The 15218-nt window shown below is 45.3% G+C and overlaps 1 protein-coding gene across 20 annotated transcripts in view; it reads left to right on the forward strand.

The window, feature by feature from the left end:
* LOC121598312 (protein phosphatase 1 regulatory subunit 12B-like) overlaps positions 1-15218 on the forward strand; it is a 77117-nt gene that overhangs the window by 50101 nt on the left and 11798 nt on the right. For all 20 annotated transcript variants that reach the window (XM_041924956.1, XM_041924967.1, XM_041924958.1 and 17 more), the window contains exons 3-8: positions 5802-5970; positions 10214-10660; positions 10747-10872; positions 10952-11027; positions 11114-11234; positions 11744-11840. In XM_041924956.1, coding sequence (XP_041780890.1) covers positions 5802-5970; positions 10214-10660; positions 10747-10872; positions 10952-11027; positions 11114-11234; positions 11744-11840 — 1036 coding nt within the window. The remainder of the gene's footprint in view (positions 1-5801; positions 5971-10213; positions 10661-10746; positions 10873-10951; positions 11028-11113; positions 11235-11743; positions 11841-15218) is intronic.

The following is a 15218-nucleotide window of genomic DNA, read 5'->3' on the forward strand; positions in this document are numbered from 1 at the left end:
GGCTTGGGGTTTTGTTTGATGAATGTTTGCTACGTGCTTTTATCTCACATGTGTATCTTTCTTTATTGGCTGAACAATTGTTCGCGATCTACGCTTATCAATTGGCGCTGTTGGTTTAAATGTCTCCAGAAAACGGAGCAATAGAATAGCTATCCAAGTACAAGGGAAAACGTTGTGGCATATATCTTCATTTCTAGAATAAGTTACCTTTTTTACGCTGAAACAATCAGCCTGTATCATGTATTATGAATGCAACATTGATAAATTGCGTGGTAGAATGGCATCGACGAACAATTAAAGAACATCCACCTGATAATACCCCCTGTGCACAAAGCTCAGGCCGTCCGCCAGACACAGGTTTGGGAAAGCATTTACGTGAGCAGAAGTGATGAACGTTCAAGACTTAATGGAACAGTTTTTTTTGTTTTCGTATCCATTTTGTTTGTTTTCCTTTCACCCTACGCTTTCCTATGCGATGCTCCACGATACGCGCAATAGAATATGATCGCTTTCTCTGAGTGTGAATCGTCGATTATGGAAGCATTTACGTGGGATGAAAGCGTTCGAAACGGCTAACACCACCTTTCCGTGTTACGAAATGCGCATCTCACGCCCACTGCCTCCATCATCGCCACCACACGCAATCGGTTTGATCGGCTAAAGGGCGTTGAAAATGTTATGAACCCCCTTCTGCACACAGCAGCAGCAGCAGCAGCCAGCAAACTGTCAGTTATGATCAGCAATTTTGATCAATCAGCGGGGTAGAAATGTTGTATGAATCTAATAAAAAAGTCTTCACGGAACGGCTCGCAGCCAGCAGCCTGGTGGATGATGATTGAAGGTGTTACATGCTCATTTTCCAACAGCAAGCGATACAGTTGATTTATGATTGATTTTGATGTCATCGAATTGCCCTTGCGCGGAGATTGCCGAGGGTGCGCAACGAAGTTTGCTGCAGTGTTTCCTTCCGTCAGTGCAAAGTTCTCTCCAGCATCTTGGGAACTAAGTTTATTCAGCTTGATATGCCCTAGGGAAGAGGGATGGACAAGAAGAACATTCCATTTCTGCAGTGGTTCTTGCTCGCTCTCGGGAACGTGAAAAGCTTGTTGATGAAGTTTGAGATTATAAACAAACTATGCGTTCCAAGTTGGGTAACAATCTCCCTGCGGGTGTATGGGGTGGTTGATGGCGCATTCTCAGCAGCTCACATTGCCCTGAGTATTATAAGGTCATCTTACGCGATGCTCGGCAGAAGTTAAACAAGTCATCAGCATCTACTTTATCTTGACTGGATTAAGAATCCAGCGTGAACGCATCGTCCCATCGTGCCAGCCATTGGGTGTGGTCCGGAGCGCTGGCTCCCTGGGTAGCTGACATTGAGAAATCAGAGTATCTCTTGGCTCGCCGTGGCACAGCGCTGGAAGCTATCAATTTAGCTTAATGTGGTTGATGCTTTCAGATTGTATGCTGTTTATGTTTATGTGCTGCTGAACGTTGAGTGAATCTTTCGGTCCAAGAATGTGGGCGAGAGCAAGGGATGTTCCCGGTGTCAAATTGTTAACCTTTGACACTGCACATTACATTACATTTTACGAAGCAATCAAATAAAGCTTTAAGAAAAACATCACATTATGCTTTTCTCTATTACAGAAATGTGAACAAACAAAATCTGCGCGCACCCGCGATTGTTTTATTTGCCACCGCTTTCTCTGCCCACCGGTGGGCACCTTCCCTCCCCCTAGCACAGGTGTGTGTGTGTGCCGTTCATCTTTTTGTGTGTAAACGGCCCCGTTACGGTTCGATTCGTTTCATTACGCTTCCGTTCCGTTTCATTTCTAATAAATATAGAAAAGTAAAACGCACTGCCTGCCGTTGCCGAGCAGTCGTTGGACAGTAAATCGTTTCAGCTGGTCGGATGGGGGGATAGGAGAGAAAGAGAAAAGGTCCGACCCGAAAGCGTCACTTTGTTGTTTATTTGGTGAACTGTTTTGTTTGCTTTTGGTGGTGGTGGTGTGTGTGTGTCGCTTTACCCGGTTTGCCCAGTTGCTGGTTGAATTGATTTTCCACTCCGGCTGACCCGACCGGAGTGTCAAGGTATGGACACCGATACACGCTCATACACACAATCGGATCAAACCGCATTCCGCGCCGGAGAAGAGACGACGGGCATTGTTGATTGTGTTTTGCTTCGAGTACAGCTGTATGGTATCGATAATAGTAAAACTAGGACACGTGCGTTCCGCGGCCACAGGTTGGAAGATTAGTTTGTTTGCTTTTTTTCACTAGTTTCTAATTACAATAGAATGGAGATGCTAAACCCATACAGTTCTCGGGATTGGTTTCGGTTTAACGCTCTGCCCCGTTCGCGCAATGCTAACCGCTTTTGCCGCCTGCCGAACGGTTTATGATTGCAATTAGTGTTGCTTCGGTGCATTCGGCCACAGTCACAGCCAGGTGTGGTGGTTTGGAAAATTGAATTGTGTCCTAATGTGGTGCTCTACACCCTCAAAAGCATTCACGGCGGGTCCGAGCGGTCGGATGTGCGATTGTTTTTCGCCAGTCGGCCACGGCCATACGGTTTGCAGCATCCATTGTGTCTGGTGGAGATGGATGATCGATGGCATGATCGTGGTAAATAACGCAGTTGCCAAATTTTGTTGCTAAAACAGACTAAACTAGATTTCAAACACACTATCTAACGTTTGTAGCAAATAGAAATCAATGACTTTTAAAGAGCTATTTTGTTGATTTTTCTAATTTTGTATTCATGTTCGATGACTATATTCACTGTACTGTGGTTCCGTTGCCATTCAATGGAATATATATTTTTGCGTGTTTCTTATGAACTAATTATTTATTGGAATTTATATTATTTATTCATCATTCGAGGATAATCTTAAAGTGTTCCAGTAAAACTATAAGTTTTCTAATTCTTTTGCTTATGATGAATGAACATTGAAGAGGTTTAAACCCTGAACAATTACATTTAACGCTTCTTTGACGTCGTGATCGATTCTGCTGGTGAATTAAACCAGTTGAAAATGCATCCAATCCGTCCATTCGCCCTTTCCCGCAAGGTTGATGAAAGCTTTTCCAGCACAAACGTGTAGCGTGAAAGCGTTTGCCAGCCGCCAGCTCCCCCCAAAAACCTGCCCCGCGGGATGGGGAACATAATTCCACAGTGGGCGTTCGAAAACTTCAAATGAAATTCAATCAAGTGTGCGGTGCACTTCTCGCGCACTTTGCCTCCTCCCTCACGAGACCCGCAGACCCGGTAGGCGATCGATAAAATGCACCACGGTTCTGGGATGCAAGATGCACGAAGGCTGAAGCTTCATGCCGGGCATAGCAAGCGTATGAAAGGGATAAGTGCTAGAATCCGAGAACGAGAAACAAGAACGAGGAACTACTTAGCAAGGCGAGCGAACGAAATTATGGAAAATCTGTCACCGAACGCGTCGTGTTCCACCGGACTGGGAGAACTGTGTGTGGTTCGCTCGCTGGAACGCTCGCCGGAACGTGTTAAATGATGAATTTGTCCATTCCATTATTGTGCGGCTTGCTAATGCCCCGAGATAGCGCGGCTGTGTGAGGCTGTTGAGTCGCGCTCTACTGTGATTTGCGGAAACACGCACCGTGTGTAGTGCGCCTGATTGTCATTGCCCTTTTCCTCATAGCCTCAACGGAATGGAATGAGAATGAAAATCGTTGGCATTCAATGGATATTGTCACTCACACTGCTTAAGCGTCAGTGTGTTTGTGCGTATCTCATGATTCTGATAGAATTCTTGCTTAAATGATCTTACCAACCACCACAGCTCGCCGCAGCGCAGTTTTGCACGATTTGTGTTGTGTAGTGAAATATTTATCCATTTGCTCTTTATCGCACACAGCGGCACCCCAGCATCCACGCTAATGGTGGGGCGGCGTGCATTTGACGCGCAATCAATCATCGCACTGGCTGGCCGCACGGGTTGGTGACAATGTGCAATGGAGCTTTGAAGCGATTGAATAATGCCAGAGTCGGCTTCATAAGTGGTGTACCATTTTCCATTTTGTGCTGGTGCTTTGTTCGGACGCTTTCGAGGGGTATTGGTTGACGATTTTTTTAACATTTCCGCGTGGCTGTGACCAGATAAATTATCCAAGATGAGATGATGAAGGGAAGTGAATGACACTGATTAGAGGAAGGAGTAAGAACAGTGAATTAAATCGTATGGCTTTATTTAGCTGGACAGGCAAAACAGAACACCTATAGTGCAATTTATTTGCTCTTTCATTAAAAATCATCCTTAAAGCGCAATGTATTTTACGGTCAACAATTAAGCCACATAATTACACCAATTATTAACACCGAATGCATCACAAACGGGCCGCCGACCAGTGAAGTTCATTACTATGCAGGCTTACATTGTCCTACCGTGAGCAACCGCCGCTCATGAGATACAGTTCAGGTGGTGCATATGGTACCTTTTTTTTGCGATAATTATCGCAATGTTTTGCAAAATTGAATAATTAATTGTACCTGTAGCACACGCAAAAGGTAAATTTATTAAAGCGTTTCTACTGACAACGAGCCCAAACTTAATTAAACGCCGTTTGCTAAGCGTGCAAATGGGGCGTACACTTGCCTTTGTAAAATTTACCGACATGCCAAACCTAGGGTACTGGCACTTGGCTGCAGCATGTTTGTCGCTTCACTAACTAATAGGTTTGGAAATGCGCTGTAAATGCGCTTGATACATCCAGACGGAACTATAAACGAATGAAAATTGTATTATAAAGCTCATTCCGTGTGCTTGTGGTTTTGTTTTCATTTTAACTTCTGTAAGACCTCCAAAATGAAGCTATAATGTATCTTGAAAAGTGAAGAGCAAGCAGCGAACCCCTGTGACAGTGGCTACGGTTCGTTTGACTCTCGAAAAGATAAGATTAGTTTGATTCGCAAAGTGCCATCCATACCCTTCTCTAGTGTGACAGGAAACGAATCGTTTCGAGTGGAAAAAGCCACAATGACAACACGGGTTCGTTTTCTACTTAGTAGACCGTAGAAAAAAAGGGAAAACTGCAGAAAGGCGAGAGTGTGCTAATGACCCCCATACCAGCTTCATTAATACGAAACACCACTGCTTTCTTGTGTGTGTGTGTATGTTTGTAAACAACTCTCCGCGCCAACAGCGACAAAATCAAGCTCAACACGAAGCAGGATCTCACGAAATTCTTGACCGCACGAAAACCTTGGCCTCCTGCCAGCGGGCGTAAATGGAGCCTTGCTTTATTTTTAGCTCCCCCTCGCACGTTTGTGCCTGCCCGAACGAACGCCTTTGAAGCAGTTTCGTGGTGCAACTAATTCACTCCCTCGGCCGATTATCTGTCGATGTGGGCCCGCGGAAAATGGGAAACCAGCACGAAAAGCAGGAGTTCAGTACGCTATGAATGGAGTTGCATGTTGGAACTGCTGCCGTGTGCCGGTGGTCAAGGCTCTGAACGGTCAAGCGCCGGTTCGCCTTCGGGCTTGCCTCAAAGGTTGAACGCGCAATTAACCCGCTCTGACCGTCACCTCTGTCAAGCCGGTCAGCCTAAATGGTTCAACGCCCAAGTGGTGGTGAAAATTCGCTCCTTTTCTTGGTGGACAAATGGACTATTTCTGTATTAGGGGTTGGGGAACTCTTCGTATGATCTCTTCGGGTTATTATTTAGTCGTTTAAAAATTGTATTCTGCCTAACGCATATTCTCAAACGCTCTTATCCTCTAATATTCTCTCTCTCTATCTCGTGTTTGGTTTTTTTTTTCAATACAGGCGCCGAGCACAGCAGCTAAAGGTAGCGAAACAGAAGGAAAAAGAATGGCTGAAAGCGCAGCGCAGCCGGGACCGGATGGGGACACAGACGTCCTCCTACAAGCGACACATCACGTTCGAGGACAGTGTCGTACTGCTGGAGGCCGCGGCACGGAATGACATTGCGGAGGTTAGTATTCGCTATGCTCTATGGGCTATTGAGCAACGCGAAAAAGCAGTTACCCATTACCATAATGCAGCGGAGGGTGAAAATATGTAGAGTATCAACACAGAATCGAAATCTGTTTGTCCTAGGACTTAATTAAAAAGGAGTGCTATTTGGGATTTCCATTCAAATATTTCCAGACCAATTTCGCACAAAGCGACGAACAGAATTGGCAAAACTTTATCTACCGTCAACGTTTTGTAACATTTTCAAAACTAGTTTTCTTTACCATGAGCCCAGTTCCTTGGCAAGTTCTTCGCCCAAACGAATCCTTTTTTAAAGTTTTGCGATAATTTCCTTATCCCATGAAGATTTCGTTCCCGTTATTATAACTCCTCTTTATTTGAAAACTTGCCCAAGAGCTTTAGACGAAATTGCATCCATAAAAAAAACAATCTTCTCCGCGGTAGTTGTATTACTTTCTCGTACGAGATGTCTTCTCTGCAATCGCTTTTGGATGGGAAAACTTTTTCCTATCCCTATATTTGCGCATGTTTTCGATGGGTTCTGGAGAATCAGAAACATCTTACAAATAAAAACGACTATAGATGAATACAAACAACGCGCTGGGCTCGATTATTCAATTTTCGTTGAATTAATGCCGCTCCAAGAAACGCGTGTGTGCTAAAAGCCTACCGCCATTAGAAGCAGACTCTTTGCGTTTATGGCCATAATGTGAGCTTGCAGTTTCGCTATAAGCTCGTAAGTGACTTCTTCTGTAGTAATGTCTTATGCTGACAACTCGAATTCGTACGTAGCGAATGCTTGGCCTTTCAGTTGCATTCGCGAAGCCGGAAATGTATGAGAATTGGCTGTGAATCCTTTAAGAATGAGGTCACTGAATCACTTCGGCTTGGTTGGCGTGTGTGTGTCTCCCTGGACTCTATCCAGTACCATTCCGGGTCACATCCGGTTGCTATTAGTCAGGACACCGTTGGCCGTAGCTTTGTAGTTCGTATTGCGCTCCAAAATGCACCACATGCAATGTGTGACATGTTCCACATTCGGTGACCTGAACCATGCAGGCCCCAAATCGCTTGAACGTGTCCAGCACGCCGGTACGTTTACTAGGTTAGGTTGAGTTTGGCGCTCTGCAAATCATGTATCATCCGCTGGTCGTTTGCGCTGGGCTCTATCGGTAAGTGCTGGAGTTGTGTGAAAAAATGACCTTTTCCGGTGTGCCTGCCAGGACAATGTGTACACCCCAAATCGAGTACACGATTTTTTAGTCAGTTGTCACGCGAAGTTACAGCTCGTGACGTAATGTTGTAATTCGGTTTGCATACCTTACAGGCGCATCGCATTCTTTCCGTTACGTTCTGCATTATTAATTATGGCAAATGGACGGCAATCGTTGCCACTTAAGCCTTGCCGAAAAGGTTTCATTTTCCACTGTGTCCTTTAGACTTTCAGACAGTATCTTTTGTTCCCGGTGTCATTTAGTCATGAAGTGTTAAATGAGGCCAACCACTGTGTGCATGCGATACTTAAGTGAATCAACCCATCTATTTGCATATGGAAACTAGCAAACGAAAGACAGGAAACTAAAAAAGAAACTCATCCTGACGGACAGCTCGCTACGTATCTGACCCTTTTCTTTCCGACTGCAGAAGGACCTCATTTGAATACGATTCGCAATGCTAATCGACCGTTAAGGCTACTCGGTTATTCGGTAACGGCGTAGAAGTACGTGCCGTACTTACTAAAACGGCGCGCGTGTACCACAGCCAAACTGCTTAATTTCCAGCCACATTCGTTTGCGGTCGTTTTTACAACCAGCGCTTGCAAGAGCGCAAGATGCAAGGCGATGTTTGTCAAATAGACATACCGGTAAGCACCACGAACCCGTACCGCCCACCGAACCGAAGGTCGAACTGCTTCCTCTCCTGCCACAAATGAAGTAGTTTATTTTGCTAAATTTTACTACCCAGTATCACCACAACCATTTACTGCAGGCCGGAGAGTCAGCGGTGCTATAAAACTGCAAAGTAATGGGGCAGTAAATAGTGTAGAATCTACGCTAGAATGGGCTAGAGCGGCTTAGAGAGACGGTATATGTTTGTGGTGTGTGGTGTTGTTACAGTAAATGTTTCACTCAATGTATGTTTCAATGTATTTAAAATTAAGTAGCTTTAAAAAGATTAATTGATATTTAAAGCCTATGCCATGCAGTTTGAAATTGTTCTGTTATAAATTCTGATACATTACGTGGAATTGTAACGAACAGTAATGAAACCATTGTCAGTATGACAGTAACCCTTCTAACCTTGAAATATCATCCACCTTGACTAGCCGCAATACGTAACCACAAGCAAAAAGTATAAAATACTCTTTTGCCTCGTATTTCACCCCATGAACTTAACCCTGATACCCATATTCGTTAGCGAGAAATCAATAAACCCACAAACAACACTTGAAACCCACAATACGTCACCGAACGCTATCCCTAGCACAGTCTCCGGGGACACAATACAGCTCACCATAATTCGTGCAAGTGCCGTTAAAAAGATGATACTGAATCCTCCCCTCTCGGCATGCGGGATGTCCCGGAAAGCATAGTGTATATTTTTCACTATCATCCAGCAAGCCGCAAGGACTCGGAGGACTCTGCGAGCGGAAGTGAAAGCTGTGGCCCGCAGGGAACGGTTTAAATTTACAGGATGGGAAATAAATTACTTTCGCTTCGTTTCATCAACTCCCGCTGGGATCAATTCTGTCCCGACTATTGGAACGGGAGGGACAGGAGAAGAGGAGTAGCACCGAGATGAAGATCACACCGCCACCACAACTGACAATCTCCGGTCGATGCCGGATCTGAAATAGCTCTTCATATGGATGGGTCAAGCTCAGGGGAGATGAGGTTTGCAATTTTGCAGACTTCCTATTAAATCGTTCGAATGTGTGAGGCTACTCCACTGCGTCCGTGCCACTGCCTAGGACGGATGGACGTTTAATCGGATAAGCCTGGGATGAGTGTGAGACTCTACTATTAATTATCGCATTCGATGAGATTTAGTCGTTGTTTTGTGGAGCGCAAGCAGCGTTAGAAAAAACATGGGAGTCGATTGACGTCTGATATGGACATTAAGTACCTTATCCACGAGGGGCGGCATTGGACATAAAAGATGTAGAGCTTCTGCCATAATTAACCGTCCCTTCTTTTCCTACGATTGTAAGCATTTCGTTGGAAATTATTAAATTCTGACTACGACTTGTCTTGAACTCATCATCACTGAAGTGCTCGATATAGTCATATAAAGCAAAACTTTAAGAAACTTATTCCGGGAAGCCAGCACTGCCGAGAATTGCCAAGTTTTGTCACACTGTGACCGAGTGGGATAAAACTGTATCCCATGACCAAAAGAGAAAAACTTCTTCCGATTGCACCACAGCGAAACTCCAATTTCCAGTACGCGCTCGCATGAAATATAACCCGTCTGACAGTAACAATCCGGGCAACGTTCCGGTTTCGAGTTTTTGTTGCCATTCTGGTGCTGCTTTCCGATGGACTACGCAGAAATGAACAAACACTTCAGCGAAGAAGAACAAACACTACTCCCCGCCAGCTGCTTGGTTCCGGTTTCGGTTCCGGCCAGCGTTAACTTGAGCTCTTGCAGTTCTCATATGTGCTTAGCTGTCTTTCCTCGCTGCTCTGCACAGATGGACTCGGTGCGCTTGTTTAGTGTGCTGCTGATGGTAAAGGATAGTAAAGCTAACATTCTTGACTTTGGAAAGTAACTCTGCTCGTCCAGCTCTCCCCCGGTGTGACCTTCGTTGAAGGGTTAGAACGTCCTTGGACACAAACAGAAAGGGATAAAGTAATACAGCAGAGGGCAGCAGCATGTGTACATCGTTGCAGTTCATGAACATCAAATCCAAACGAATGCCAACGAACTATAGTAGTGTTGATGATGATGATGATGATGGTGATGATGATGTAATGTTGGTTAGTATGGGAATATTTCTTTGCAAAGGAACAGAACCATTGAAACTTGAGTACCTGATGAGTGGTCATTATCGAGTATGGGAAATGATACTTGCATCCGTTTCCGTTCCCCTCCGGCCAGCCATGATTACTTCCGGCCTAAGGGCGATAGAGTTGGTACGAACTAGAACGATGCCTTGCTGAGTCCTTTTTTCACTCTCTCTCGCTCCCTCTCTCCTTATCGTCACTTATAATAACGCTCTTCCTCTCCTTCTTTTCTAGGTGGCAAAACTGCTCCAGAAGGGTGTCACGCCGGATGCAACGAACATGGACGGACTGACGGCACTGCATCAGTGCTGCATCGACGACAACGCCGAGATGCTGAACCTCCTGCTCGACTACGGTGCGAACGTGAACGCGCAGGACAGCGAACGGTGGACGCCGCTGCATGCTGCCGCCACCTGCGGCCACCTAAATCTGGTCAAGATACTGATAGCACGCGGCGCGAACCTGCTGGCGGTAAACGCGGACGGCAACATGCCGTACGACATCTGCGACGATGAGGAGGCGCTCGATTACATCGAGGCGGAAATGTCCAAGCGGGGCGTCACACAGGAGCTGATCGACGAGACGCGGGCGGCCACCGAAACGCAGATGCTGCACGACCTGCAAGACATCGCCCTGCAGGGTGGCGATTTGGAAATACCCGATCCGCAGGGTGCCACGCCGGTAAGTGTACAGGGCGGATAATCTGTGCGAATGGCGAAGAATATTAGATGAATAACGAGGTTTTTTTGTGTCTTCTCTCACCACAGCTTCACATAGCATCCGCCAACGGGTACACACGGGTCGTCGAGTTCCTACTGGAGCATCACACATCGACTGATGCTGTCGATAACGATCTCTGGACACCGGTACACGCCGCTGCCTGCTGGGGTCACGTAAGTTTCTCTCCATCCTTTCCTGTACCATGCCCGAACAGGCGAAATAATGTCATCCTATTCGTTCGTATCATTGTAGCTGGAAGTACTTGAAATGCTTGCCCAAAGTGGAGCCGATTTGAATGCCAAAAATAAGAACGACGAAACTCCTTCCGGTGAGTTTGGGAAGACGCAACTCAATTACCCGCCCCGAATGCCCTCCAACTGACCCTTTTGCGTTTGGTATCCTTTTTTTTTTTAGATATTTGCGAAGATCCAGAAATACGAGAGCGAATAGAGCAGCTAAAGACGGAACAGGAGAGCAAGCGGTTAGCGGAAGCGCAACGCAAACGTGTCCGACGGTCGCAGAGCAACAACACGAGGTCAGTTTTGTGCCCACACGTATTCTGAAACTCGTTGCGGAGTTGCTCAACTCCCTGTGGAGAGTGCATACTTGAACGGCGGGGAATTAGACAGACCAGTGCCTATTCCCTAGTGATAATTTGAAGTAGAATTAAGATTACAACAGCTGCATTGCTTACTATAAACCCCCCCACGGGTAGATAATCCGATTAGAACGTAAGCAAATTGTTTGGACAAAGTTTTGCCTTTAGCTAGCTGTGCAGGATACCAACTACCGTTTGCCGAGTGATGATAGATCCCTTGAGAATTCAACCGCCGGGAAGTAAAGTTAAGATATCATGTTCACACCGCCCTCTGATGTCGGTACTGGTTCCGTCTCCCTCCCCTCAAAAACATACCATAAAGTTAGTTGTAATCCTTTCGCCGTTGAAAACCACGAAACTAAATTGGAAAACGCTAGCAGCGTGTGTCGTGCGCACTGCCAACTACACAGAAACGACGAACTAATGCGTTTTGCTGTTTCCCGCAGGGCACAATCCGTGAGACGAACATCGCTGCGTGATAAGGGACTAACGACCAAAAAGGATGCGGTGGAGGAGGCTCGTTTCCGACTACAAGCGCAAGAGGTAAGTTTCGTTGCGGTGAACTTGGATGTAAGCTGCACACTCACACACAAAAACCGGCCGGCACACACAGAGCCTAAGAAGCTGCAGCAGATCAGTATTGTAGCGTAGCAGTTGAAATAGAAGAGGAAGAACAGTTCATAAAACAATCTATGGCGTAAAGCTCAGAAATTTGGCTCTTGGCAAGGCGTTGTAAGGCGTTTGGGGCATTCGGGGATTTTCCCCTCCGAGCAGAAGTAATTAAATTTTAATTTTCTGCACAAAAATTCTCTCGTCTTTCGGCACACGAATGAGCCATTGTTGGGGGCTACGGAGAGACGATGCCAGCACAATCCGAAAGGGGGAACGCAAATTGTGCTACAGCTTAAAAGTTCGTAAGCCCTCGACCCAGCACAAAGTTTGCAAAGTCAGCAATGCTGATTCAATTCGTGCGGCGTGTAACCGTTCATGCCCGGTGTCGTCGGCCAAGGATGAAATCGAGGAAAACTTTGGTTGTCTGTAATAAAAGCGCTCTCCGGCGTGTAAACCAGCCATCAGCCCCAGTTTAAAGGCACATTAAACAGCGGAAAGCGCAAAGCAAATGGTTACTTGTTGTAGTGTCGATCGTTAAAATAGGACTGAGAGATGGTTGTGATTACCCTGATTGTGTGCACGGAATTTGAATAAATGTAATTCTACCATTTTTGTAGCAAAATGCTGTTCACGCATACTGAATGAGTCTAAATGAATGAATTTAAACATTGAAATTGAATATCTCTAGAATAAAAATGAGATGAAAAGGGCCGATGAAATGGCTTTTCCAGCACTGACCCAAATACAATCGATCTGATTTGTTGATAAATCCTCATATTGATAATCCCAATGCTTTCATTCAAATGCCAAAAACATACATGCGACACATGCGCTTACTCAGCTGAAAATGACTCGTACCCTTGTATGATCAAAAATTCAATTTACATCCCGCTGCATGTGACATAAACGGATTAGTGAGGCAATGACCATTTTCACGAAACAAAAGCCACAGCACGACACACGGGTGTAGGGAACTGCATTTTACGATTTGAGAAAGGGATAGGAAAAAGCTGTTCAATTTCGAAATTGAACTTTTTTGAACCCATTCACAGTGGAAGGGCCCACTTCTATAACCTTCGATACCAGTCGATAGCTGATGCTTCAATAGCTAAGCCTTCCAGCTAGAGCACATTCAATATGGATGGTAGTGATTAGTGTAGTGACGAGTGCCAGCCAAGGGGACAGTGTGATACAGGGCAGCTAGTTTTTGTAGCTGTGCTAGAAATCAACCAATCCCGACCTGATCTCCGGTGCATCGGAAATAGAAACGGACCGAATAGGTGCCGACAGTCAAAAGCCAGCATCAAATGCACCTTGCCATTGCTTCCAGCGATAGCGTACGTACCGACCGGCACTGCCATTCGGCTCAAGAAGATATGCACTTAAATCCTCTGACCAACGGGGAGAGCTTTTCACCTTTTTTGCTGCGGGAAGTTTGCTCTAGGAAATCATACTTCACCCTGCACCTTCAATCTCTTTACGCCGCGTAGTGCTCTCTCTGTTTTTTTTTAAATAGAATTTGAGTACACCATTAGAACCACTTCCCACTGCTTTGTTGCCGTTAGTTTGCATAACTTTTTGATTGCTGTACTGTCGACGCCCTGGTGTGTGTGTGTGTGTGTTGGTGGCTTAGAGGTGGAAAATTGAAACCGTCTGCCGCTTTATCGCACTGGACGCGTCCAAAAAGTGGGGTTCAAAAACGTGTTCGGCTAAATTTTCCCTTCGGGGCACCGCGCTCCGTACGACTAAAATGCAAAAAGCAATCAAAAGTTTTTGAATTATGATACAACGCAAGGCTAGGGTGCCATGTTTTGGAATGGGGATAGGAAAATATGCTCTATTATTGGTGAGGTTGCACCGTACATATACTTTTGCCAAGAGTTAGTCAACCAGCGAAGCTCTGTTTCGGGAGAGAGCAAAATGTATCGGAAAAATGCTGAATAATGAAACAGTACGCAATTAAAAATACGCAGCAATGGTGGTAAAATGGAATAAAACCATAGCAGGGGGGTTCGGGGTGGGAAGGATAATGGCGAACGAAACGTCCCGTGCGCCCTTTCGCAATGTGGTCTAATTAATTTATCACTTTCAAACGAGCAACGTTCGCTTTTTGTTGGCGTTCTGATCTGGCCGAAAACTTCCTCCTTTTTCGTAATTTACGGTAGCAATCTGTTTCGCATTTGCTATGGAAGTTTTGACGAACGAATTGCACTTTAATTTGTCAATACAATAGACGCAATTTCGCAATATTATCCACGTGGATGGCGTTCACTGTCAATTGCAGGCACGGTTTGATTGGAATAGCAATGTTTCTGCTGCTGACAAGTGGTGGTTGTTTCTGACTGTTGCTGCTTATTGTTACGATTCTTTGAAAGCGATTGAATGAAAAAAGACCAAAGCAATGGATATTGAAATCATTTACACAATCGCTTAAACTATTTTACAATTTACTTTATCAGAACATATCAATATGCTCTATATAAATGTTCAATTGCAACTATTTCTAAGCGAAGGGGAATGTGGTAACGCTCGCTGAGCACCGCCTAAAGGGCATTCCACCCCCTCGCGTCGCCAGCTTTCGTTCCAGTTCAGTAGACTTTTGTGAACTTTGACGCGGAACCCTATGTCGGTGTGTTGGGTACGCTTCAATGCATTCCAACCTCCTCCACCCAAATGGTGAATGCATGATTGATGATGATCATTTTTTTGTGTTCGCTTAGTACTGATCGATTCAATCAGTAGTAGCTTGGCACAACAGGCAGCGGTAAATGTAACATGCGCGGGGAATGTTGGTTTTGTTTTGTTTGCCGATTTCCGCCTGAAAGTAGGAAATGAAATGATTCGCGAAGGGGACAGGTTCTTCTGTGTATGTGAAGGGCCGGGTGCCCAAGCGTTCCGAAGCCTTTTAATTATCACAACGTGCCCCGATCGGTGTTAATAGTTGGCCTGCGTTGCTTTCGCGAGTGCGCGTTATCATATGGGTATGGTTTAGTGTAGGGGCTGCTATTAATCTATGTACGGGTCGAGATATTCCGTTCGCATTAACATTGTTGCACGCTTACCGCTGGTATGGTTTTTAGCGCACGTTGTAAAACATTCAGCTGAGGCTGAATTTGATTGGACCGCCGTGTACAGCGTGTTTTGAAGCAGGAATGCAATTTTTTAAAAACAACCAATGTCTCTTTAACTGCATTCAACAATGTTGCACTTATTCCATTGCTTCGGTGGTGTAGCAATAACCTTCAATTCACAATTCACTTTCCTTTTCAGTTTATTGCCGTCTAGCTTTTAGATACCTTACTTTCATTA

Source organism: Anopheles merus, chromosome 3L, assembly GCF_017562075.2.
Source record: "Anopheles merus strain MAF chromosome 3L, AmerM5.1, whole genome shotgun sequence".
NCBI classification, from domain to species: Eukaryota; Metazoa; Arthropoda; class Insecta; order Diptera; family Culicidae; genus Anopheles; species Anopheles merus.